This window comes from Carcharhinus amblyrhynchos, chromosome 15 (assembly GCF_965287045.1).
Source record: "Carcharhinus amblyrhynchos chromosome 15, sCarAmb.v2.hapA, whole genome shotgun sequence".
Classification (NCBI taxonomy): Eukaryota; Metazoa; Chordata; class Chondrichthyes; order Carcharhiniformes; family Carcharhinidae; genus Carcharhinus; species Carcharhinus amblyrhynchos.
Window position 1 is genome coordinate 38,557,943 of NC_137338.1, and position 26,269 is coordinate 38,584,211.

General features: G+C 40.3%; 1 protein-coding gene across 2 annotated transcripts in view; it reads right to left on the bottom strand.

The window, feature by feature from the left end:
• The window catches only part of ddx3xa (DEAD-box helicase 3 X-linked a), a 45,455-nt gene that overhangs the window by 17,482 nt on the left and 1,704 nt on the right, over nucleotides 1-26,269 (bottom strand). The window contains exons 2-9 of one of the 2 annotated variants that reach the window (XM_080203843.1): nucleotides 20,089-20,149; nucleotides 19,285-19,335; nucleotides 13,551-13,604; nucleotides 13,050-13,121; nucleotides 3,294-3,414; nucleotides 2,853-3,053; nucleotides 1,529-1,628; nucleotides 1,116-1,251 (exon numbers count right to left, since the gene is read on the bottom strand). In XM_080203843.1, the coding sequence (XP_080059969.1) occupies nucleotides 1,116-1,251; nucleotides 1,529-1,628; nucleotides 2,853-3,053; nucleotides 3,294-3,414; nucleotides 13,050-13,121; nucleotides 13,551-13,604; nucleotides 19,285-19,335; nucleotides 20,089-20,149 (796 nt within the window). The remainder of the gene's footprint in view (nucleotides 1-1,115; nucleotides 1,252-1,528; nucleotides 1,629-2,852; nucleotides 3,054-3,293; nucleotides 3,415-13,049; nucleotides 13,122-13,550; nucleotides 13,605-19,284; nucleotides 19,336-20,088; nucleotides 20,150-26,269) is intronic. The other variant, XM_080203845.1, reaches the window with a different exon arrangement.

Genomic DNA, 26,269 nt, shown 5'->3' on the forward strand with positions numbered 1-26,269 from the left:
ATCTAGATCCCTCTGCACACTCTCCACACAATTTGCCGTTCCACCAATCTTGGTGTCATCAGCAAATTGACACCAAACACTCAGTTCCCTCCTCCAGATCATCTATATAAATGGTAAATAGCTGAGGCCCCAGCACCAACCGCTGGGGCACTCCACTAGTCACTAACTGCCAATCCAAATAGCACCCACTGACCCCCACTCTCTACCTCTTATTTGACGCCAATCCACTATCCAAGCTAACACCCTACCCCCAACTCCATGCCCCCTTACCTTCTGCAATAACCTCTTGAGGTACCTTGTCAAACGCCTTCTGAAAACTCAAGACAGGCCTCATCCACCAGCACTCCTCTACCCACCACCCTAGGCACATCCTCATAGAACTCCAAGAAATTTGTCAGACATGACTTCCCCTTAACGAAACCCTGCTGCGTCTGCTCTATCAAACAATTCCCCTCAAGATGCCTCGCTATTTCCTCCTTGATCACATGTGGGCCAGACCAGGTGAGGACAGATTTCCTTCCCTCAAAGACATTAGTGAACCAGATGGGACTTTCCAACATATGGTTGTTTCATGGTCATCAGTAGATTCCCAATTCCAGATTTTTCATTGAATTCAGATTTTATGAATTCATGACTAGCTTCCATGATGGGATTTGAACCTGGGTGCCTAGAACATTAGACTATTAATCCAGAAATGGCTAATGATAAAACCAATGGCCAATTGGAAATTCAAAACCAATCCCATTTGTTATACAATGGGATATGAAAAATAGAATCAATGCAGGCAAGATATCCAGATCAGTCATAATTTAAGTGGACATGTTAAAGAGATGAACAGTCTTCAGTGATTCTCAAATAAAAAAGCTGCTTCTACACTTCTAAAGTGAAATTGCAGATTTACTTGAAGCACAAGTCTGGGCAAAACTTCTGAGCAAGTGTTCCATTTTAAAGCAACTCAGCACAAGTTTACCTACATGAGTGGCCAAATATAAATGGGATAGCAAGGAATGAAGAACTGACATGCCAAATTACTCTTGGTGGCCACAAATTGTCTAAGTTAAACAAACTGCATTTGTTGAAACTGCGTGCACTTACAACTTTCAAGTTATACTTGCCTGTCTGAGCACATGCCATCAAATCCCTCTTCGATATAATGATGGGAATCGCATGTTTCTGCACAGGTGTTGGACGATCATAGCGACTCAGCTCAATATTGCCCATTATGATTTCTCCCATGTTTACATCCTGGAACTAAAATAACACAATTCAAGCCAAAAGCTGGACAAAATTATGCATGCCTCCAGCTACTGTTTTGACCCAACAGGCAAATGAAGGCAACACTGCCAATAATAGTTCACTGCAGTCAGCATGAGAAAACCTGCTTATAAATTCAATTCCCCTGCTGTCAACAATTCTTATGTATTCTGGTTTTCCTTGGGTGCTGCCATTGCACTACATTCCAAATTTAGACTGGCAACATTTAACCACAATAGAATTTAAGAGGCAAAGGACTGAATGAACTACTTACAGTTTCAATATGAGGAGGAGAGTTTGCACCAGTTGCTTCAACAGGAATGTCATCATATTTCTCAAAGTTGATTCCTGTGTTGCTTGCAGAAAACAACTCCCTAAAAAAGAGCAAGAACAACCAGTCTTGACCTTCATTTTCTTGATCACAGCACTGCTGCAAACCAACATGTACTTATATCCTCACCCCTACCAAATATCAATTGCTCAAGTTGAAAATATTGGACATGGGGTGTGTGTGTGTGTGTGTGTGTGTGTGTGTGTGTGTGAGAGAGAGTGAGAGAGTGAGAGAGTGAGAGAGTGAGAGAGTGAGAGAGTGAGAGAGTGAGAGAGTGAGAGAGTGAGAGAGTGAGAGAGTGAGAGAGTGAGAGAGTGAGAGAGAGAGAGAGAGAGAGAGAGAGAGTGAGTGAGTGAGTGAGTGAGTGAGTGAGTGAGTGAGTGAGTGAGTGAGTGAGTGAGTGAGTGAGTGAGTGAGTGAGTGAGTGAGTGAGTGAGTGAGTGAGTGAGTGAGTGAGTGAGTGAGTGAGTGAGTGAGTGAGTGAGTGAGTGAGTGAGTGAGTGAGTGAGTGAGAGAGAGAGAGAGAGAAAAAGTGTCATTTTCATCTAAAGCTCATGTCACATTGGGACTAATAGAGAGGTTATGAGACAAATAGGCTGGGCCTGTACTCATTGGAATTTAAATGAATGATGCAACCTTCTAGAGACATACAAGAATCTCATGGGGCTTGACAGTAGATGCTGAGGGGGTTGTCCACCCCACCCCATGCAAGTGTTTAAGAGCAAGGGAGAATAATCTTAGAATAAGGGGTCACCCTTTAAGGCAGATGAGGAATTTGAGGGTACTGAACCTTAAATTCTTTACCAGAGCTGCAGAGGTGGAGTTGTCACAGCAAGGTTGTGATACAGATATTTGTCAGCAAGGGAATAAGGCATGAAAGTGGGGGATCAGATTAGTCATGATCATTGACCGAGACAGAGACTTGGAGCAAGTCTGTTTCTGCTCTAATCTCTTGATTGTTTGTCCTGTTTAACTGCCAGCCAGATGCCTGTCCACAATTTCCTCTACTTAATTTTTATTGAGTATTGTTAGCCCCCTCAAAAAAAACCACCATCCTATGCTCAAATTCTGATCACTCATCTGCCTTAATTCTCAATTCAGGAACATCTCCAATATAAATCTGTTTGAATTTGTTTACAGCCTCACCATCACCCTCCAGTAATTCCAACTGTCCCACAAATGTTAAACCCTCCATCTTTTGCTACCTTTATGTTCATAATTAGTTGCCAAATGTTCCCTTTTGCGTAGACAAGAACTCAATACCTACTGTTCCATACGTTCATTTGGTGGTAGCTGTTTAGACCAATCGTCATCATCTCGTTTGTCCTCCACCCAACGGCTATTTCCACCACCTTCACGAGATCCAAATCCACCACGATCCAGTCGGCCATATCCCCCACGGTCATTGCGGCTTCCAAAGTGATCATAGGCACTGTCACTAGCATTTCCCCTGCCACGGTCCTCATACCTGACGAAATTAAAATAGTCCAGTAATGTTCAAGTAATAAGGATACAAACAACCAGGTCTGACTTATGAAGTAGCATTACAAGTCTACATATACTCACTCATTGACATTCATTGGTAGGAATAGCCATTCTATTCAAGCATGGAAAAAACAAGCCAAATATCAAACTATAAACTAAAACTACGTATGAAATTAGTTGGACAGGAAAGCAACAAAGGTCACTTGAATCAAATTCAGCTTACCTTCCTCTTCCTCGGTCATTGAAGAAACTTGATTTTCCCCGATCAGCACGTGATCCAAAACTGCTGTATGGATCCCTGACTTCCTTGTTACTCCATCCTCCATCTTTATCATAGCCAAAGCCTGTCATTTTAGATAAGTTCACAATTACAACACTGCTATGGAACTGGTTTTCAAAGCTAGTACCAGACACTGATGCTGGGAGCTTCCAGAGGGTGGTAGGGAGTGTAAAGATGACAAAACATTGGCATCCAGGGTCAAAAAAGGATATGGCCATTGAAATCTGCTGCAACTGAGCTAGTAGTAATTTAGGTGCCCAAAATGACTGTTCAGGACCAACTTTGCTGATGTGCCAGTGTAAAGATGTGTTCTATCATTGACTTCAAAGCTCTTCCAAAACAAACTCCTACTTCAATGTCTACTGAGTGTTTTCTTTAAGAGCAAACAATTCTATGACTAGCACTATACAAGCTCACCAGCTGAGAACAGGCCAATGTATCAAATATAGGCTTCCCATCCATACTCTAGTGCTCAATGCCTTGCAAGCATCATCATGCAAGACTGTTCTCATTCACAGCCAGTTGTGTTTTCAAGAAATTATGCATCAAGGAATGATACAAAATTCCCCAACACTCCAAATCTGAAGTTCAAGTCAAATCCATGTAAAAGACTGGCAGAAGTACAGATTAAAACCACTTGCTGAAAAATCAGTTCAAAGTTTCAGTCATGGCCAGTTCGAGAGGGGTAAGTTTCTGTTCCAGGTGGAAATTAAACTAATACTTAGAGTGCAGCACAAATCAGATCAGTTGCATTTTGTAACCAAGTATCCACCACAAAAGCTGTCAGCTTTGAATTAAATTTTATCTTCAACTGATGGAAAGGAAATGAAGGAAGTAAAAAAAGAGGAAACACTACCACCTCAGGACCTAATACTTGAGCAGATATGACAAAGCTAGTTTACACTTTTACATAACTTTCAAGTTGTGGATTTGAAGCTATGTAGATACAGACTAAACTGTGCTGCCTCACTTGACAGCTTTGGCACCATAGAAGTCATCCTAGATCATGCGATTTTGCCCTCTGGTGTAAGAGAACTTTATTCTGTACCACATCTCTATCAAGATGTGCTTCAGACTAGCAGAAAATGCACCTTGAGAAATGAATTTTCACATTCTGGTAGTTACTGCTAGTTGTTTTTATTAATTTAAGGAATGTGAGCACCACAGGATTGGGTGATGAAAATGCTGGCCCAACCAAAATGCCCTCCATATCTGACAGCATGAGTGTCAACATTGGTTTGGGTCAAGGATGGCAGATTCCCTTCCCTGCAGGACATTTGTGAGCAGATGGATTTCTAAACAATGGTTTCATGGTCATCACTTAATTGCAGATTTGATCAAATTCCAATTTCACCAACTGCCATGGTGGGATTTGAACCCAGGTACCCAGATCTTGCCTTGGGTCTCTAGTTATTGGTCCAGTGACAAAAACATTTCACACAACTTTTAAGGGTCAGTTTTGAACCGAATGATTCTGGCACTCAAAAACAGCTGTCAATACAAGTTTTGGAAACCACAGAATGTACATCAGCATTGATCAAATGTTTTTCCAAAAGTCTATTGGAATGTTTAATAGAAAACAGTTCTATTTACATCAGCTTTACAACTTAGGCAAGTTGGAAGAACAGTAGACAAAAACTTCAGAAATCCAAACAAAATTCTTGAGGCTGCGGGGTTGGAAGATGCCACACAAAAGCAAACACAGTAAAATCTCAGGTCTGATAGCATTTGTGAAGAAAGAACAGCTAATGTCCAGTCTGGATGGCCTAAGACTCAAAATATTACCTTTATCCTCTCTATAGATGCTGTCAGACCTGCAGAGATTGTATTTCAGACTCCAGCTTTCTCAGTAATTTGCTTTTAAGCAAAAAGGCACAGTTGAGTTGGAACACATCTTGCAAACGAGTACACAATACATCTAATATACTGGTGGTGAAGGGGTTGAATGCTTGGGGTGCCCATCAAGTAGGCTGTGCCCTAAATGATACCAAATTTGCAAGAGCTGCATTCAGCCAAACGAGTATTCCATCACACCACAGTAGTTATATAGAATCCTTACAGCAGAGGCCATTTGACCTGTCACAGCCATAGAGCACCCTACCTAGGCCCAATCTCCTGCCCTAACCCCACACATTAGGTACATGGCCAATCTGGAAGACGGAACTGAGGGCATGGTTGCTAAATTTGCAGATGATACAAAAGATATGTAGGAGGGACAGGTAGTGTTGCAGAAGCAGGGAAGCTGCAGAATGACTTGGGCAGGATAAGAGTGGGCAAAGTAGTGAGATCAAATATAAAAGTAGGAAAGTAAGAGATTATGCACTTTGGGAGGAAGACAGACCATTTTCTAATTAGGGAAAGGCTTCAGAAATCTGAAGCAAAAAGGGATTTGGGAGTCCCAGTTCAGGACACAAGGTTAACATGCAGGTTTCATGGCAGTTAGGAAGGCAAATTCAATGAGGACTAGAATACAAGAGCAGCGATGTACTACTGATGCTGTACAAGGCTCTGGTCAGATCCCATTTGGAATACAGGGCAGTTTGGGCCTCATACCAAGGATGGATGTGCTGGCCTTGAAGGGAGTCCATACGAGGTTCACAAGAATGATCCCAGGAATTAAGAATTTGTCACATGCAGTGCCGTTGAGGAGTCTGGACATATATTCCAGAGGTTAGGAGGATTGGGGGGGGGGGGGGAATCTAAAATGAGGTGCCGAGATAGAGCAGAGAGGATGTTTTCACTAGAACTTGAGGGCACAACCTCAGGTGAAGCAGTGCTCCTTTAAAACAGACGAGGAATTTCTTCAGCCAGAGTGGTGAATCTGTGGAACTCATTGTTCAGAGCGCTGGGGAGGCCAGGTCATTGAGTGTCTAAGACAGATAGCTAGGTTCTTGATCAATAAGAGGATCAAGGTTTACAGGGAGAAGGCAGGAGAATAGGGATGGGAACCATATCAGCCATGACTGACTGGCACAGCAGACTCAATGAGCCAAATGGCCTAATTCTGCTTCTATATCTCATGGTTTTGTGCCACCCTGGCTTGTCCAATTCAGTTTCTGGTCAATGGCAACTCAATATTGATAGGAGGATTCAACAATAATGTCATTACTAGCACTGGACTTTTCACTCCTCATCCCTGTCAAATAGGATTTTGGTAGGTGACACCAAGAGGAGATACTGTTAATGACTTTTTGGAAGGACATCAAGGTAGTCAGGTCTGATGAGTACCAGAGAAAACAAACTTAATTTCACAACTTACCATAATGGAGATTTGCACTTGCATCTGATTCCATAACCACTGATTACATTAAAAAGTCTCAAAGCCCAGTGCCAAGCTGTACTGTAAAATGTATCAAGGCAGCTCAAATTTATGGCCTGAGGAAGATCTGATGGTGCAAAATATATTGTAGTTTGCAAAGAATAAATGGCCTTAAATATGGGATGTGTCTAAAATACAAGTTACGCCATTTCATTTTTTCTACAAGCACTTCCTGCCTTTGCATGATTTACTGGTGTGATCAACTGCCCCATTCCTGCAGCAAGCTTTAGGGGATCTCAAGAATTAATCCATTCCAGTACCAAAATTGGCACATTTAGCAGAGCAATTGTCCTAGTTATTCACCTTCCAAAAAACTGTTCACATTACTACAGTCAGCTACTTTCTTCAATTAAATATCAAAAATTTAATTGCACACTACAGATTGATTGGTGCTAAGAACTTCAACCAAAACAAAGGTTGAAATAGGATTCAAAATAAAATGCAAAAACTAGAACAGGAAATTTAGTAGGAAAAAATGAGGGACTTAAGCAACAAGAGGGGATTTATATGTTTGCGATTTAGAGGGGCTTAAGCAATGAGAAAATTTAGGGCACAAAATTTAACCCCCCCACTACAGCAAGTAGTCTAAATCAGAAGGCACATCCTCAAACTGAACATGGTCTGCTCATGACTTGCCACTTTTAACATGGGCTACATGATCCAATATCTTCAGTTTAGTGGGTTCACTTTTACTTTTCCTACTGCTGCAGTTATGCCTCATCACATCTCAACTACCTTCTTTGCCCCAGTTGTCAGCAAACGTGTAAACAATCCACTTCAAATCAACCCCTCTACTTCCTGTCTGGCAGATAGTGCTGCAGACCATTTGAGTAGCAGTATTGTTAACTTAAAGCAAAAGTTTTGGGCAGCAGTCAGTCAATGCAGTGCACAAGATCAATTCCGACCGTCTATCAAAATGCTCTTAGACTTAGCTTTGTTTCCACTGGTTTTAGTTGCACTCCCCAGAGACCAAACTGTGCAGACTTAGAAATAGACACCAGTTAACTTTGCTACTCTGAACAAGATCTATTGAGTTTTAAAACCAACATTCTGAAATACCATCTAAGTGCATGCTGATCTACACTGGCTCCTAATTTAGCAGTACTTTGATGTTGATTAGCCAATCAAATCTACATTGCCACCCCCTCCTTTCACTAGATTTCAACACCAATTTGGATTCCATTCAGCTGTCCATGTCTCAAGCTCTGGAATTCTCCATTTAATCTAAATGTTATGGGTTGATGTCAAGTGACTGCATGATTGCACTGTGAAATACCCCACAATTTTTTGTTATATAAATACAAGTAGCTGCTGTAACTGGAATTTATGCTAGTTGTGTATAGAAAAGCAATACCAGAGAACAGGTGGGAAAAACAGCACACCCAATGATTTGGGAACAAAAATACCATTTCTCATTAAAACTGAGATGACACTATGTTCACAAATTACACTCTTGCACAAAGATGTTAGTTTTGCTTCCATTTCCCATCAAGTTTAATATTTGAAACAACAGCTTAGACTAAACTTCTGCAACCAAGGTGGCCAGTTAGGAAAACTGGGAATAATATCAAAAGCAAACTGAATTAAAGTCTGATCCAATAAACTGGCAACATTAAGACAAATCCCTTTGCTAAGTATCTGTTCACTTGGACATCACTTACCAAAACCAGCACTGAAGACAGTTAAGAGCACTTAATCTGGCTTTTTATTACTACATGAAGATTTGCATTTTCTAAATACCATGTTGTAAAAGGAAAACAATCACATCCCACCAGAGAAGGTTTTAGTAATCCAGCTACCAATCACAGAACAACATTCCAAATACATCTTGCATTCATATTAAAATCAGAATCAGTCTTCAGAATGGAGTTTCATGCCAATTTGCAAACATTCAAGGATCACTAGTGAGCTGCCATCCAGCAGAACACATTACATTTCTGTTTGAAAGCCTGAGCAATGTTGCTCAGAGTAAATGGAAAAGGGTTTGCTCAAACATAGGGGGGGGAAAATACTGAACGCTACTGGTCAGTTCCACCTTGCCCCTCAGGTTAAATCATCATCAGTTATCTCTTTCTCCCCCATCCCAAGGGGAGAGCAGCTTGGTCATTTGGGACTATGGCAATGATAAATGGGACTCAATACAATAAAGACTGCAAAACTTATCTTCCACAATCACCCTAATAAGTTGGAGGGTAATTCAGCTCTAGACAAGTAAAAAAAAACATGACAAGTTGTCAGATGCCAATCTACAGTTTGGTTTAGAAAAGCAACATGCTAAATTGGATTTCTCATTTGACCTAATGCATCATTCAGCATAACCTGGGATCAGAGTTGCATATTTTACACCTATAGGTAGCCTCTCAACTGTTTTCTTTCCAAATCTTTACATTCAATCACAACAGACAGCCATCTGAACCACTGCCAACTTTAGAAACTAATTAGTCCTACTCTTGTCATAGCCCTGTAAATTTCTGAAGCACATCAAGCTTCAATGTTTCTTCACACCTCAACTTCACAACAGTCTAGGCACCATTTGTGACAAGCTGCATTCTAATTTTTGTGGCACAAGGAACAGTTTTCCAAGAATCTAGCCTGACCAGTGCTCATTGCCAACATCTACTGCTTGTAGAATGGTAACACTTTATCCACTGTCTTGATCTGATTCCTAATCAGAGAGGCAAATGTTAAGGTTATAACATGTCAGGTTAAGCAGGTGAGGCCAGTTGGGACACAGTTGCTTTTACCTTCAATCAAGTCCCAGACCAAGAAAAGGGCCAAACTAGAGTTTCAAAAGCCTGATACTCAGTGGGGGCAAATATCTATGCTGAACAGCAGATTGCGAGTAAAAGGTGGTGTTGGAAGTCTTAAAGCACAAAAGATAAATCCAAGATGTTGTGGGAAGCTAAGGAAATTGTGGGTCCCATAGGATAAATATTTGAATCAACAATGGGGGAGTGACTGAAGGTTAGAAGGTGGCAAATGTTGTGCCTTTGAGAAGGGCTGCAGGGAAAAGCCTGGGAACCACAGATGCACCCAAGGTCTGCAGTGCGAGTTCTGAGAGAATGGATTGACAGGCATTTTAGACATGAAAGGACTATTTAGGGACAGTCAGCATGGCTTTGAGTGGAAAAATCATGTCTCACAAATGTGATTGAGTTTTTTTTGAAGGAGTAACCAAGGTGGTAAGAGGGTGCAGTGCAGTCAACATTATCTACATGGACTCTACCAAGGCTTTTGACAAGGTATCACATGGTAGGTTAAAACTCAGGGTCCAGGGTGCAAGCTGATTGGGTACAAAATTGGCATGATGACACAAGATAAAGAGGGTGGCTGTAGAAGGTTATTTGTAAAACTGGAGGCCTGTGACCAGTGTACCTCAGGGATTGGTGCTGGGTCCACTGTTGTCATTTATATTAATGATTTGGATGAGAATTTAGGAGACATGGTTAGCACATTTGCAGGTGACACCAAGATTGGTGGGATAGTGGATAGTGAAGAAGCTTACCTAGGACTGCAACTGGATCTTGATCAATTGGGCCAGAAGGATGATAAATGGGAAATGGAGTTTAATTTAGATAAATGGAAGGTGAACAATCTTGGTAGATTGAATCAGGACAGGATTTGCTCAGTTAATGGTAACGCATTGGGGAATGCTTTGGAACAAAGATTAGGGGTATAGGTTCACAGTTCCTTGAAAGTGGAGTGACAGGTGAAAAAAGCATTCTGTATGTTTGGTTTTGTTTATCAGAATGTGAGTACAGGAATTGGGACATCTTGAAGTTGTTTAAGTCATTGGTAAGGCCACATTTGGAATAGTGCGCACTGTTCTGATCATCCCATTATAGAAATATTAAACCAGAAAGAGTGCAGAGAAGATTACAAGGATGCTACCAGGACTTGATGGTTGAGTTATAAGAGGCTGGATTGACAGACTTTTCCTGGAGTACAGGAGGCTTAGGGATGATTTTTTTAAAACAAATTAGTGGGACATGGGCGTCACTAGCTGGCCAACATTTATTGTCCATCTGTAGTTGCCCAAGGGCAGCTGAAAATCAACCACATTGCTGTGGTTGAATCAAACAATAGGCCAGACAAGGACAGCAGATTTCCTTCTCTAAAAAGGAGGCAGATGGGTTTTTCCTCCAATTAACGGTTTCACGATCAGTAGATTAATGCCACACCTAAAGTATATGGACTGCAAGCCTATATTCTCACATCCGCAAGTATGTTTCAGCCACCTGCTCATTGCTGCCTCACACTGGCACCATGCCACCCTTTTTGGGAGGGGAAACCCAGTCATCTTGGCATGTGGCAGAACAGATCAGGTAATTCCAAGGATCAGGGATAATCTGTCTACTGCCTGAGCCATCTGCACATTGAGAGACTGAAGAGAATTAACAAGTGACTCAAAGGGCAGGTATGGCAACACTACCAACTAAACCCACAGGCATAGGGCTTAAACTAGAAGACAAGAAAGATTTGAGGTGAAGCAAGCCCAAGATGAAAACAAAAGTGGCCAAGCAATCAAGTTAAAAGATTGTTATTGCAAAGGAGTCACTATGGAATAACATACCCATAGTGAAACAAGGGAACTGGAGGCAATCCACTATGAGAAACCAAACAGATTACTGAAGCGATGACTGGGAACATTGCAAGGTGTAATGGTTTTTGAAGTGTGGAATGGTGTGATTTGATAACCATGGACAGTAGAAAGACGAATGAACAGGACAGAAATCATAGAAACCTTCAGTGCAGAAGCAGGCCATCCCACCCACTGAGTCTGCACTAATTAAGAGCATCCTAGACTATCTCCAAACCACAGTTACTCCAATAATCCCCCAATCAACACATTTTTGAATACTAATGGGCAATTTTTGCATGGCCGATCAACTTAATCGGCACATCTTTGGACTATGGGAGGAAGCCCATGTATACATGGGAAGAATGTGCAAATGCCATTGGCACTGTAATGTAGCTGTGCTAAGAATCAATGACAATTGTGGAGGGGGAAGTTGAGCAAGCAGAAGTAAAAACAATTAGAATTCCCAGGAAATTGACTGGAAGAGGCAAATGCATGTAACACCCACTATGGCTAGAGGACTCATTTCTAACCCAGTAGACAAGGGGATACATTATCAGAGTTCAGGAAAATTAAGAGGCAAGTGACAACATTCCACTAAAAACTAAATAGACACCACTGATGCATAAAGAAATGAACAGCGGCTCAGAGCATGAGGGGAGAAAAACTAGAACAAAGTGAACTACTAAATTAAAAAATAGTATAAGTACAGAAATGTCAGTATAGAATCACATGCAGTGACAAGAAATTGGTATATTTGTTTGTGAATATTTCTGGGGAGGGAGTGGAGATAACAACAATCAGGTGGACATGGTTTTGGAGTAAAAAGAAATCATCTGCATTCATTAGAAACAAACTAATCCAGCTTGGGATAGACAGCTGGCCTGAATGGGTGGCAACTGTGCAGTTTAGAAAGTTAAACAGACACTATTACATGTATTTAATAATTTGCTGGAAAAAAGGTACAGCCAGAGAACTAGTGGCCAATTTTATAATAAAAATGGAATCCAGAGAAGGGAGACACTAGGAGAAAAGGACAAAAAAGAATCATGAGCATAATCACCCACATGACATGTGATGACCAGCCTATTTATGCTATATATTTTGCAGTTCTAAGCACCACAAGACCAAGCCAAAAGAAAGTGTAATTGCATCTAGATGCATTAAAAATACCACCAATTAAATCTAGTGCCGAGGAGAATCAAAAGAAAATTGATCAAAAATTAAAAATTGGGTTGAGGGCTCATGTTATAAGTAGGAAGCCTGGATTACAAAGTAGATCCTATAGCAATCAGGCACAAAAAAAATCTACCTGCAGTCAGTCTCATGTCAGTATATTTAGAATTCAACGTGAACTTCAAGTTAGCTTTTTTCAAAAAACTACTCAAACATGCATACATGGGTAAAGCTTTAAAAGCACCAAATTAAGCAGTTTTCATCCAGGTTGCAGAAGGTGGAAAGTATAGCAGTAAAATATTTACAATTATAAGAACTGTCAAATTTGATTACATTTACCACACAATGGATGCCAAAGAGAGAAAGTGAACAGCTCAAAGCACACAATGAACCATCAACCCCAGTTATCTCAAGTTACTGCATTAACCTTTGCTGCCGAGAATACTGTCCCACACTACCTCGTAGATCACTGATTAGGCTCTAATGAAGTTATGCTGGGAAATGCAGTTACTTAACACCAATTTAACTTGAATAATCATCTACCAAGACAGCAGAATGCAGTGGTGCATGCAATTGTTAGTACAAAACTGCATGTTATCATGCACCAGTACACCAAATGTCGTACCAGATCGGTCCAGCCAGACATCATTGCAGTTCTGATGTACGTCCACCTCTTGCCAGGAACTTCTTGGGAAAGCTGAGCAACAGTATAAGCCATTATTCAGAATCTATCCACAGCAAAAACAAGGTAAGTGCTACAAACTTTACTGGCTTCATAGCTCTCTCCAACAGCTGGCTGCCAGTTCCCTTAAAGGCAGGGTGGCAGTGCAATTTGCAGGAAAAACAACAAATATAAGACTGAAACAAAGAGCATCCTTTTATTGGGCAGTGACAAGTTACTAAGCAGGTGGTTATTGCTGTTAGTGCTGTCATTTGTGTCAAAGATTTTGCTTGCAGATCAAAGTTAACGCTAACTTGGTAAATGAAAGGTAGGGAAACTTTGGACAAAACTAGCAGACAGTAACAAGTGTCAGGCCAGCTCTATGTGAAAGATCCTATGACATTCAATGCCAAACTTCATGCTTTTTCCTCACACTAATTTAAGTGCAAAAAAGTGCAGACTTACAAATCCTCAACATTGGATAATTATTAGAGCGATTTGTTCCAAGTGGATTATAAGCTGTAAAAGAAATGGGAACTGTCAATTCACCAGATGCAGCCATGTTGTATTTTCGTCAAGTGCAAGCATTAAATTGCATTGCAACTTGGTGATCAACTTTGTGCCACTTTTGCTAATAAAAATGGCAACATCACGATTTGCAGACAACTTTTAAAATTAGCTTAAAGCAAAACCACAGTCCAAGAGTTCCAAGACAAGTAGAAATGAATTTTTCCCCCAATTTCTCTTCAGAAAATTCCAAATTGCACAGAGAACAGTGGTGTGCTTGGAGAGAATGAAAACATTTTGCCCATGCTTAACCTCTTGTATGTGTATGAAGCACATTTCTGCAATGGGCCACCTATCCATGGAAGTAAAGGACTTAGCATGACCCAAATTAAGCAACTACTTATAGAAGAGCAAAGTACTATAATAAAAATAACCTCTGGAGAGTGAACAATTAACACTATGACAAAAAGTCAGCGACAGGAAACAATTAACTTTCTCTTCTTGTCCTACTAAACTGGAGAATTTGCCACATTTTCCAGGCCACTACTACACTAACTTGGTCTTAGTAGCAATCTTCTGCCAAGGAAAATTGCTTCGCCCTATGCACTCTTCCTTGGCCCTCAAATGAATTCCCCTAGAGCTGCCTCTATAATGTATGAAAACAATTTCACCTACAGATACCTAGAGATCACCAGCCATAACAACATGCTTGCAAGTCTTCCCTGTATCCCTTCCAATTTAATCACATCTTCACTAATGCAGTGAACACTGCAGCATAGGAACAGGCCTTTCAACCCACCAAACATGCACCAGATAGCGAACAAGTTTTTGAAAATAAAGTTTAGCATTTGACATGTGCCACATAATTAGGCTGGTTAACAAAGTTGAGCAGTGTTAAATGGGATAAAAACTTGCATTAAAGACATCATGGCAAATATGTTTTTCAGAAAGATGGCAGACAGTGTTTCCAAGGGAGTGCGACAGGACCACTTTTTTGGATATACTTTAGAAGTGCTTTGGATATCAGAATATAGAACAAATTTTCAAAATTAGGAGATTTGGCAAATCTGGGATTACACCAAATAGACTGATGGACTAGCAGACAAGCAGCAGATGGAATATAGAGAAGAATGAGGTGTTGCTCCGAGTAGGAGATAAGGAAGGACAGTATAAATTCAATGGCACAGTGGGGGCAGTGGCCAGGAGGTTCATAAGTACCAAATTTTTAAGTTGAATTACACAATCAGCACCTGGGATCAAGGACTTCAATAACTGCACCAAAATGTTATCAGGTCTCTTCCATAGCTTTATTGCCAGAAGTCCAGAATGGCCCTTTTTCTTGTTGAGCCAAGTGTCAAAAGAATAGAGAAACAGAAAAGGCTGAAGGGTTGGAGTTGAGCTGCATAACTAGATGCTTTAAAGACAGAGGACAATCTAAGTTGTAATTTGAGGACCAGGAGCCGTGTTGGTCATGAGACATTAGAATAGCAATATAGCATTGCAATAATCAAATCAAGATGAGACAAATTTGTTTGAGTGACACTTACCTATATCCTACAAAAAAGTAGCACAGCAATTTAGTGGAATCCACAAAAATTAAAGTACCACTGGAATATTCAACCAGTGCAACCACCTGCAAACTTTGGAAATAAGTTTTAGACTGTGTTCAAGGTTTAATAGCAGGTAGCAGATAAAAACAACTGACTGATTTTTAAAATCTGCAGATCTGGATTTAGTCCCAGCACAGGGGAAGTGAGAACAATATTCGAGTGACTTATACAAAAAGTTGAGATTTAGAACTACATGGGTAGGCTACTATTCTAGAAATAGCAGTAGTACTGAATAAAAACATGGAGAAATTTCACATTTAGAATTGTCAAGCTACAAACTGGCATGGAATATTGCTCAAGCATCTTATACACTTCATACCTGTGTACATCAAATAATACCAGGTATCACCCATCAGGAGCCAATTTATTATTCTGGAAGTTTTTAAAATTAGCCCTACAGATCTTCTCCAGTCAGGGTTTACTTTTTGCATGGGAGTGAAGTTCTAAACAAGTTTAACTCCCAAAACATCCCTGGACTCCTCCACCTTCAAGCAGCATAGGCATCCAGCTAAGTAAGCCCATCTGCTGTTGTACAACTGCATTTTTTCTATTCTAACTCAAACAAACATGGAACTTTTACCTTGCACTCTGGCAATCTGTAAAGTCTAGCATTTTAGGTACCGACCTTCACAACCATAACCTGCCCAGAACTAAACATTACCTCTTAAAATATCACAATGAACTTAAACTAAATCAGTGTAAATTGATGCATGTTTCAGATGATACACACTTCTAAACAGGATCAAAAGCAGTTCAGTTCCAATTACTCTAGATCCTTAAGAACCAGCTGCTGGCTCCCCTTCTTCAAATGCAATTCTAGCAGTTCCTCCTCCCAGATTACTGCTCGTCATGTATATCTACAGATATAAAGCAACTTAAAATTCAGAGACAAGACTGAAATTTGTTCACACTTCTACCCTTCAATTTATATTTCAATGTACAAACTTCACTTCCAAAACATTCCAGATATCAATCTTGTGTTTACAGCACGATAAACCAAGAATCATGCATTTTATCAACAATCAGTTGCATGCCCACAGAATGTGGCTCGAGTTAGCTGTGCATGCTTCAATAAAGTGCCTAATAAAAAATAGGATTCTGGAAAACAATTAAATCTACAATTACAAAAGTTACAAAAAGTACGAAACAGTCAGGTTCCAGGAAGGTATCCAATAGTGAACATTTGGAATTTTCATTTGGAGCAAAAACAAAATTACTCCAACTGAATCTGTCTCCAAAAACTGAGGCAAAAAGGGGGCTGATGGCATTGCTGGGATACAAAAAACTTGCCAAACACAAAAACCGCAAAGCTGTGTCTACTATCTCTAATAATGGATTTAAGCATTTCAACAACGAAAGATATTAGACTAACTGCCCCATCATTCCCTGCTTTATGCTTCCCTCAGTTTCATTTGTGGTTTTCCAATCCACTGGGACCTTTCCAGAATCTAGGCAATTTTGAAGATTACAAAATTCATCCACTAACTCTGCACCCACCTCCTTCAAGATTCAAGGATGCAGACCATTAAGTCCTGTCAGCTTCTAGTTCCATTAGTTTTGCTAGAACTGTTTCCCTTTTCCTTTCACATCATTTTACCATTATTCTTGGATTGTTCATATGTACAGCAAAGAAATTTTTTTCCATAAAATCTTATTCCCAAGTTTATTATTTTGGAATGCTTGTAGTTGTGAAGTACAAACATTATGCCAGCAGCCATGATTTCAATATATATTCTTGCAACAAAACATCTGTGTGTTATAGATTGATAGCAGTATAAATAACTTCACTAGGAGTATTAAATATCATTGCTCTGAACCAGCAGTAGCTTCTGAAAAGGTGCTGCATGAAAAAACACTTCATTTGTCTGCTATTCTCAGATCAATTCATACACTCCACAGATTTCATCTAAAGAAACTGACTGCATGAAATCTACATAAACAGCTGCAAAAAGCAGCTTAGTAGAAGCAATATTCAAAAACATGGACAAACTCCAGTTGTAGCCTTCAAGCTTAAACACCTTGACCTCACCTGCTCCATGCACTCCTGACCCTACATGATAGCTGTCAGTCATATCAGAGTTGTATTCCACTGTACACATTTTGTACTGTTATATCAGCTTCCAAGGGAGTTTGTAATAGTTCAACTGATTTAAGATCTTAAGCTCATTCACCATTAGTGAAATTATTTTCAGTATGCAAGGACTTTACACAGCTATCACTGCTGCCTCAGCACCAGCGATCTGGTTTCAATTCTGGCCTCAGGTCACTATGCAGCTTGCACTTTCTCCTATATCTGTGTGCATTTCCTCCAGGTGCACCGTTTTCCCTCCCACACTCCAAAGGTGGGTGGGTTAGGTTGACTGGCCATGGAAAATTGCCCCTTAGTGTTAGGGGGAAAACTAGCAAAGTAGGTATGTGGGGTTCTGGGGGAAATAAGATCTGGATAGGATTATGGTCGGTGCAGACTCAATGGACCAAATGGCCTCCTTCTGCACCGTAGAGATTCTATAGACACTGCTTGTACTGTAAATTAACATGCAATTAACCAATTCTTTGCAGGAGTGATTTGTAAACATTTGCTTTGAATAAGCACTGGCAGTCAGGGTGTCGAGCGGTCTTATGGGAGTTCAGTCATGCTGCTTCAAATTCCTGGACAGTTTTCTGACACTAAATTACTGCTCACACCTGCTGGCTTTAGACAGACTGGAGAAAGATGCTTGAAGATAAATATTTTGATGAATAAAAGTATGATCAGCCAAACCCCACTTGGCCATTTTTTTGGTATCCAATGTTAAACATGTTGCTTATCAGTTTGATTGCTACATGTCTGATGACTTTTGCATACAAATTATAATGCATATTCTTATGTAGCTTGGTTTGGTTGCAGGTTAATACTAGTTGCTTTGTCCTTAAGGCAACTAGCTGTAACCAGATGGCAGCAGCTTAAATACAAAACCTGTCTACAAATCAAACACGTTTCCTTCTCCAATTACATCAGAACAATAATACAATGCCATAAAGTAAAATTAAAGTTAAAGTAAATGCCATAAAGTAAACCACTAGTCCTCTTAGCTGAGAAAGCATCTAAACATGAGTGCTTTTCTGCAGTTCACATACAATAACCTTATAGGGATCCCTGAGGAAAGTCAGGATTACTCATTTATCCCAGCAAGGCTTTTCAAAAACTCAATTGAAATAGACGCCAAAAACGCACCAAGCTACTGCAAGTCAGACTGGAAAAATGAACCATGTGAACTTGTTAGAAAACAAAGGCTAAATCACAAAGTTGCTGCCTATGTTTCCATAACATCCTGATAGGCTGGATCAACTCATGCCTAAATAGTATGCAATCTGCTTGGCATAAAACTTGCTTCAAGTAGTTTACTTTGTAAATACTAACTTTTTTATTTAAAGAGATAAGGGCAACACTGACCCCATTTAAGCACTGTCCTGAATCAACAACTTGAAGTAATTCAGCCAGAGGTACCTGCTTCTGATAACAAAAACAGTCACTTGTGCTAATCAGGGTTGATCTAGTTTGATCTGCAAGTTGGCTAGCATCCCAACTTATGCCCCTAATTCTCATTGAGAAATCCTTCACCAGATTCCACCCACAGACAGTTCAGACTTTAGGGGTGGGAAATGTTTCCTTTTGCTCAACTCCATGAGTTTGAAACATGCTTTGTATGAGAAGCCATCAGATGGAAACTAAGGCAGTAACTACTGTATCATTGCTAAACTGACAAGACCTTTACAATTTATGTACCAGTATTAGTAGAATATTTGCTGCTCTATGGTAGATAAAATTACATCAACTAAGAAAAACTGGACACTCCCACGAAAAGTGACTATGCTAATAAAATTCAAATGAGGACATCACATTCCAGAGGAAGAAAAAGGGCCATTGCAGTCAAAGATAAAATTTGATGAATAAGCAGAAATAAGAAAGGTGCAGGATCTACAGTTATCAGTTGTATGCTCCAAACTTACCTGACCAATTAAATTTCAAGCAGGGTACATAAACTTAGTTCAGTATATTTCAACAACTCATTCTAGATCTTGAGCAAGTTATATTGACTTACCATTCTTGGATGCCTCTTTATTTCTTAGATGAGGAGGAATATAACGCCCCTCTATAAAAAAAAGGAAGATTCGACATTTGAAATTTTGCTCATGATGAACTTTTTCAATGGTTAAAAATGCTCATTTACAGGGTTTAAGCCACTCTGAAAAAAAAAACAAGTTCAATGCCACCATCAACCGCAATATTCAACTGCTGGTCCTATGTCTTTGTACTTTTACACCCCAACAATACACATCATTTTTCCACTCAGGCCAAATTCACATTGGATGGGGGACAGTGCTACCCTTGGAATAACTGAATGGCTTTAAAGGTTACACTACTGCACTCACTAACTCCAAGGTTCATAGAGTGACAACTGCAGAATTTTTAAATCAAACACACAAGTGACTTTATAAAATACAACATTAGTCAGAAATGAACTGTCACTCAAATCCATAATCATGCTCAGTTTTCAAAACTTCTCCATAGCCCATGTTAAACTGAGATTTGTACATCTCCCGTTAGCCACTTCTTAAGCAATAGTGTCACTGAGAAATTTTGCAATCCGAAGATGCATAATTGTTCAATTTGCCCACAAATTGTGACACTGGTTCTATTCAACACTGCTGAGACAATCACTCCAAGTCTCATTATTTTGGTTTGTAACTACAAAAGCCAAAAGATCCTCCCCAGGATTTACATTCAGGTTTGCTACCTTGTCGCACTTTGCATGCTAGATACATTGTTCTATTACAATATAGTTTAGTTACAGCACAAGTGTAGCTCATGTAATGGAAGTAGTTGCAAAAAAAAAGCTACTTACTGCCTGCACCACCAGCACTCTGGGCATCACCTGCTGACGATGTCAAGTCTAGGCCAGCAAGCTGAAATAGAACAAGTCAAGAGACACAGGTTTAGATTCAATTAAGCAGTTACTATATCCACCTTTTCTGTAATATATCAGTGTTGATTATTCAGGCTGAGAATTTGTGGAAAAATTCAGACTGCAGTAACTACTATATCAAGCCAAGTTTACTTAAAACAACCCTAGGCCATTCAGTACACTTGCCATTAGCCTACAGAACATAGCCATGTACTGTAATTAGCAATTTTCAAACATGCAATCATCACTCATGGTATGACAAAAGATGAAGCAGTTAGAAGGGTGGGCCACAATGCACTTTGCCTGAAGGCAGGTTTTTGCCACATCTGTCTTGTGCCAGTTTCCAACAGGGTTAAAAATACAGGCAGAAAAATGAAATGTGCTCTCCAAATAACAAGCAGCAAGCAAAAACAAAAGGGGATTCTCCTTCAAGTTCTCCACATAATATCACAGTATAGCTCAATAGTCCCGAACCTCCACCTGACCTGGCTTTTGAGTTAAGGCATCAGCTTGGAATAACAACCAAACAATATCAAATCCTTTCAATGTCAACATGTACTCAATTTCCAAGTGTCTCAAGGTGCCAGTGAGCCATCTTCTAGAACCACCCCAGTCCATTAGTGCAGGTACACCTGTGTCCCAGGATTTCAGCACAGAAATGAAGAATTAGCAATGCAATTCCAAGTCAGGATGGTGACAGCTTGGGAGGGGAGCTTACAGGTGATATAATCCCCATGCATCATACTCTTCTAGATGGTAGAGGTCATAGCTTTGAAAAAAAAAATGGAGACATAGCAAATTGCTGCAGTGCATCTTGCAAATTGTACAAACCGTTTTGCAGCAAGTGGTGCAGGGAGTGAACTTTTGGATGGATGCCAATCAAGCAGACTACTTTGTCCTGTACGGTCAAACTGTTACTGGGCCTGTATTTCTTCAGGTAATAGGACAGCATTCCATCATACTTCTAATCGTGGACAAGTGGGCTACCTTCTGTGCCCACTGCAGGGCCTGGAGTGTTATAGACCCTGACAATCACATTTTGATTTGGTGTCTTAAGTTTCCTTTGTACTTGTGTTTTGTTTGGGCTGCTCCCCTTCCTTTGGGGGAGCTGCCCCTTTTACTTTGTCCTAATTTGAGTTTGTCTATTTGGTTTGACCTTAAGAGGACAAGTAAACTACCTGCCACAGAACTCCCAGCCTCTGACTTGTACTTCTAACTGCAACATTCACAAAGCAGTTACCGTTCATGCCATAATACAAAATGGTCACTGCCTGGGATTGTAGCAGGATTTTACTTTCTACTTATCAACCCAGTCCTGAATATAAACAAGGCACAGTCACTGCATTAAGCGTTTGTGTGGTGAACAGTGCAGGACTTCATGCAGAGAACATCCCCACTTCTGATGGAAAGATCATTGATGTAGCTGAGACAGTTGGGTCCAGCTCAGAACCCTGAGGAACTCTTGCAGTGATTGACTAACCATCATCTGGTGTCAAATATGACACCAACTACTGGCATGAGCTGGTTATAGCAGGATAGGTGATGGGCAGTAATTAGCTGGTTTGGATTTGACCTGCCTTGTGTAGAGCACATGGGCAAATTTTCCTTGTTGCCAGGCTGATGCCAATGCTGTAACCATAGCAGAACAGCTTGACTAGAAGCACAGCAAATTCTGGAGTTCAAGGCTGCTCTTTAAAATGTATCTGCTACAGAAAGATCTGCATATAATCAGCTGGTTTGAAAAAAATGTGATATGTAGAGCAAGTCCCATTAGTACAGAAGGGCCCAACTTGCCAGGCCATCACAACTGGTGGTGAAAGAGGAGGAGGATAATGGAAATAATCTAAATGTTGTTGGATTCTTGGTCACCTGCCCAGTACCAAATCTGATTTTCTTTAATTTCCTTTAATGGAAGAATCAAAAATGTAACCCTAGCCTGCTTCCCCCTCCCCCTTCTGCACACATGCTCCAGCCCACGTGAAAGACAAATAATTTTGTCCAGGTCTTAGACAGAAAGCTATCAACACCAAGATGTTACACTATTTACTGGCAAAATTATTCCATTCAAAGCTGCATAAATTGAAAACAAACTCCATGAACAGGCCTGTAGAAATTTTAACAGGCTCAAATTAACTAAATTGCCACATTCCTTCCAAGGTCAACCATCAGACAAAATTATCCTATAACAATGTTTATATTAAGAAACATTTCTAAGGCAGGGGGGATTGCTTTTGCAGACCAAATTAAGCTTTCTATACATGAACACCAGAGAAACAGGTTCAGCTTGATGACCATTATCCCATGGCTCACTAACATATGGTGTCCAGTCTGACAACTCTACAAATTCAATAATATTTGCATTGCATTCTCAAATCCTGCTCTATTCCACCCTACAAGCTTTCCTAGATTTTCACATTCTTCGTGCACTCAATTTTAATCTGTCACTATTGGTGGCTGTGCCCAAGCTCCTACGTTTCCTCCATGCTTTTAATTCATAACATTGGCTGGCCAGCATTACTGCCTATTCCTAGTTTACCCTTCAAGGGCATTGAGTCTACTGCATTGTCATCTCTGGAGTCACAGGTCAGACCAGGTATGGGTGCAGATTTCCTTGTCTAAATGGAAGTTAGTGAACCAGATGGATTTTTCTGACAAAAAATGGTCCCATGGTCATTGGTAGATTCTTAATTTTAGATTCTTTTAAATTCAAATTCCAGCATCTGCCATGGAACAATCTGGTTCCCAGAGCATTAGCCGAGTTTCTGGATTAATACTCTAGCAACATTATTAGGCCATCACGTCCCTCTATCCCAATCACATTGTTAAAGCTTTTATCAAGTGTTAATTTAGATGGCACCACATACCCTTGAGCTATGCAGATCAAATACACCCCAGACATTTACTGGGGTTCATAAGCACAAATTGTACACACCATATATTCACACAGCAAAATCTGGTTATCAGTATTTTTAATGAGACTTGTTTTAACTCCAACACATCCAAATAAACTTCCTGCTGTCATGAATCACATGTCCTGTTATGATTCGTCTGTCAACTTCATAAAAACCACTTTGTAATGGAAGGTGCCAACTGAAATGGGACAGAACCCTGTTCCTCTATTCCCAGTGAATAGCTGCTTGACAATTTAAATATTGTAACTGCCTCAGAGTTCAGAGCTCTGTGACCATATTTCAAGAGTTAAGGTAAGTAGAGAAGTTTTCAAAACTGAGGAACGGTAGACAAGATATTTGCTGGCATATGGCACTTACTAGGAAGTGTTCTTCCCAAAGGCACTATTTTGGTATTGCTCCTGTCTACTGAATGACTTTTTCCAACATGCTATTCAACCCAGGGCAATGAGAAAGTCTAGTAGCTTGCCCTAGTGAAAATTCTTACCCTTGCTTTAATTTTCTGCTCTGGAATCACTGATCAAACATATACTTGTCCCACTCCCCTGATCCACAGGGAACTACAGAGCCTCTGGCCCAGCTGCAACTAACCACAGAACAGGGAAGAAACCTGACCTGCTCAGGATGCTTCAGTGAAAAACTTACTAGGCTGTTACCATAAAGACATTGGTATCCACATCAGGAAAGAAACAGACAGATTATACTCTCAGTCAGGAAGTCCAAGTGCTAAGAATGGAGAACTGTACCACAGGGGATGGTTGAAACAAACAGCATGAATGGTTAACTGGACCAAATCGTCTGTTCTGTATATCCAATGAAGTCTAACAACAATAATTGCACAGCACCTACAGTTTGACATTATTTCCAAAACGCTCGGGTCCAAAAGGTAGTGATTCTAATACTACCCAGAGGAACACTCCTAAAGACAGAAAACTCTTGTTTTTACCTTTAGCCAATTTTGTATTTATGTCCCTGTCCCCTTAGTACCATGGACAGGGATCTTCTGTCAAGGACCATCAGCCCTGTCACTTAAAAAACTGACCTGAAACATTAACTGTTTCTCTTCCCAAAGATGCTACCCAACATGCCTGAATATTGAGCATTTTCAATTATACCCAAGTACTCACTCAGTACACAAGTCATTTTGCTGTGTCTAGAAGAGCCACTTTTTGGTCCCTACTGGTCTCACTTTTCTGCCGACTTGCTTCAGAAGCCTGTATTCATCTAGTCTCAGAAGCCTGAAAACCAGCAACCTTGGGAGTGTACACATTTTGGACTGTGGATCTTGCTCATTTTCAGTGGTAAGGTGATGATTTCCTTTAGCCTTGCACATATCTGCTCCTACATGCTTGCCTCTGCCCTAAAATTCCAGTCATTTCCCTCAAATATGGTGCTCCTTTTCATTCTAAAAGTCACACAAGGTATACCTTCCATGAATGGTTATAGATGCCGTATACCTGTCAGTAACAGGAAACTGTTGTAGAGTACATTCACACACCAACAAGGAACATATGGCAAGAGTGACACCACCTTGTAACAAAGGTTTGGGCTGAGCCAAGGATCACACCAAACAGTCTAAGCATGGGAAACAGCAGACATACAAATGTAAAACGAAGCATTTTGTTCATGCCATTGCTTTGTTGATTTGGTGAATTAACGAATACTACAAATATTTGACGAGCCAAATACTTCAATACATTTTGAATATACTTGTCTCGGGGAGGGGCAATACAAGCATTGGATTTAGGAGTAGCAGCAGACCACATGGCCTTCTAGCCTGCACTGCCATTAGTGTTACCTACACTTCTGTGCTACCCTGATCCAGTCTCCCTTGCATGAGGAAACATCCTCCCATTATACAACCTATCAAATTCATAAAGGACCCTATGCTTCAATACAATCACTTCTTGATCTTCTAAACTGAGTGCAAGCCCCGACTTCTTCAAAAGGTCAAGTCCTTCATACCAGGAATGAGTCAAGCAGACCTTCACCAAACTGTCAATTCTTCCTGAAAACCACGCTGCCAATTAAATTTAATAAGCAGAAATACATGTCTTTAGTTTTCCTAAGTGGTAAAAAGTCAAGCATGGTATAGTGGATTCTTGTAGAGGTCAACTACACCACTGACATGAAAATTTTCAATTGCATATTCACCTGGAAGCTGCTGTGCAACACTGTTCCTATAGAACTTTAAGATCAGCATCTGAGGTTTCTTATTTACCCTCTATACACAAATTCAGAAACAGCTGGGGAATGTCCAGTACAAGAAGCATTAGCCATACAATTAACTTTAAAAAGTTCAGTGTGGGTCTTATTCCTTTAGGATTGTAGAAATACAAATTAGTAATCCATCTCAGTAATTCAACCTTCCTGTAGATAATTGATTTTGAAGCAATGACTTACTGATTCATACTTGGCTCTAACAAATCTACCTGGTTAGGCAGTCAGTAGGTCAGCTACTGCTTTCAATTCCACGCTCTGGCTGAGTATATTTCTATTGCAAAATGTAATTACCAAAAAATGGAAATAAAACATGACCCATTAATTTAGCAAGCTCTAGAGAACGAGGGAAAAACAATTTCTACATCCGAGTAGGAAACACTTCTGTCTTTGCGGACTGCGATTAAATCGTCCTGGCACAAAATTACTACTCGAAGCCTATGTATATTTCGTTCAAGATGCTCACACCGGTTCCTCTTGCAGATCTGGACATTCACTCTAAATACTGTTGGTACTTTGCGATCACGCGGTGAGTGGAAGCCACCCTGACCTATTTCTGCAATTCAAAGTCTTACGCCGGAAATTATGACTGGCAGTTCGCAAAAACAATCCGTTCGGGATTAAGATCGTCTTTTTTTAAAAACCGAGACATTGCCGTATGATTGCGTCAAGATCAACACTGAAAGTGATCTCGTTTTACAAACGGGTCACACGTTGCTGAGCCAGCGCTTTCTGCATCAGTTAATCTCAATAAAAACCGCACGACAGGAGAAAATGGTATCGCATGTTCGTTACGTTTACAGGAAACTTAAACCTTTGTGACGAACCTCCTCCACCCTTTCTACAATTGCCCGTCAGTCTTCAACATGTACACGCCCCATCTTCGTCAGAGAAATTAATCACTGACAGCTCCATTTTCTTTAACACCCCCCCCCCCCCCAACATTGCGCGTTTTCTATCCACCTGCCTTCTAAATACAGTTTTGCAATCCC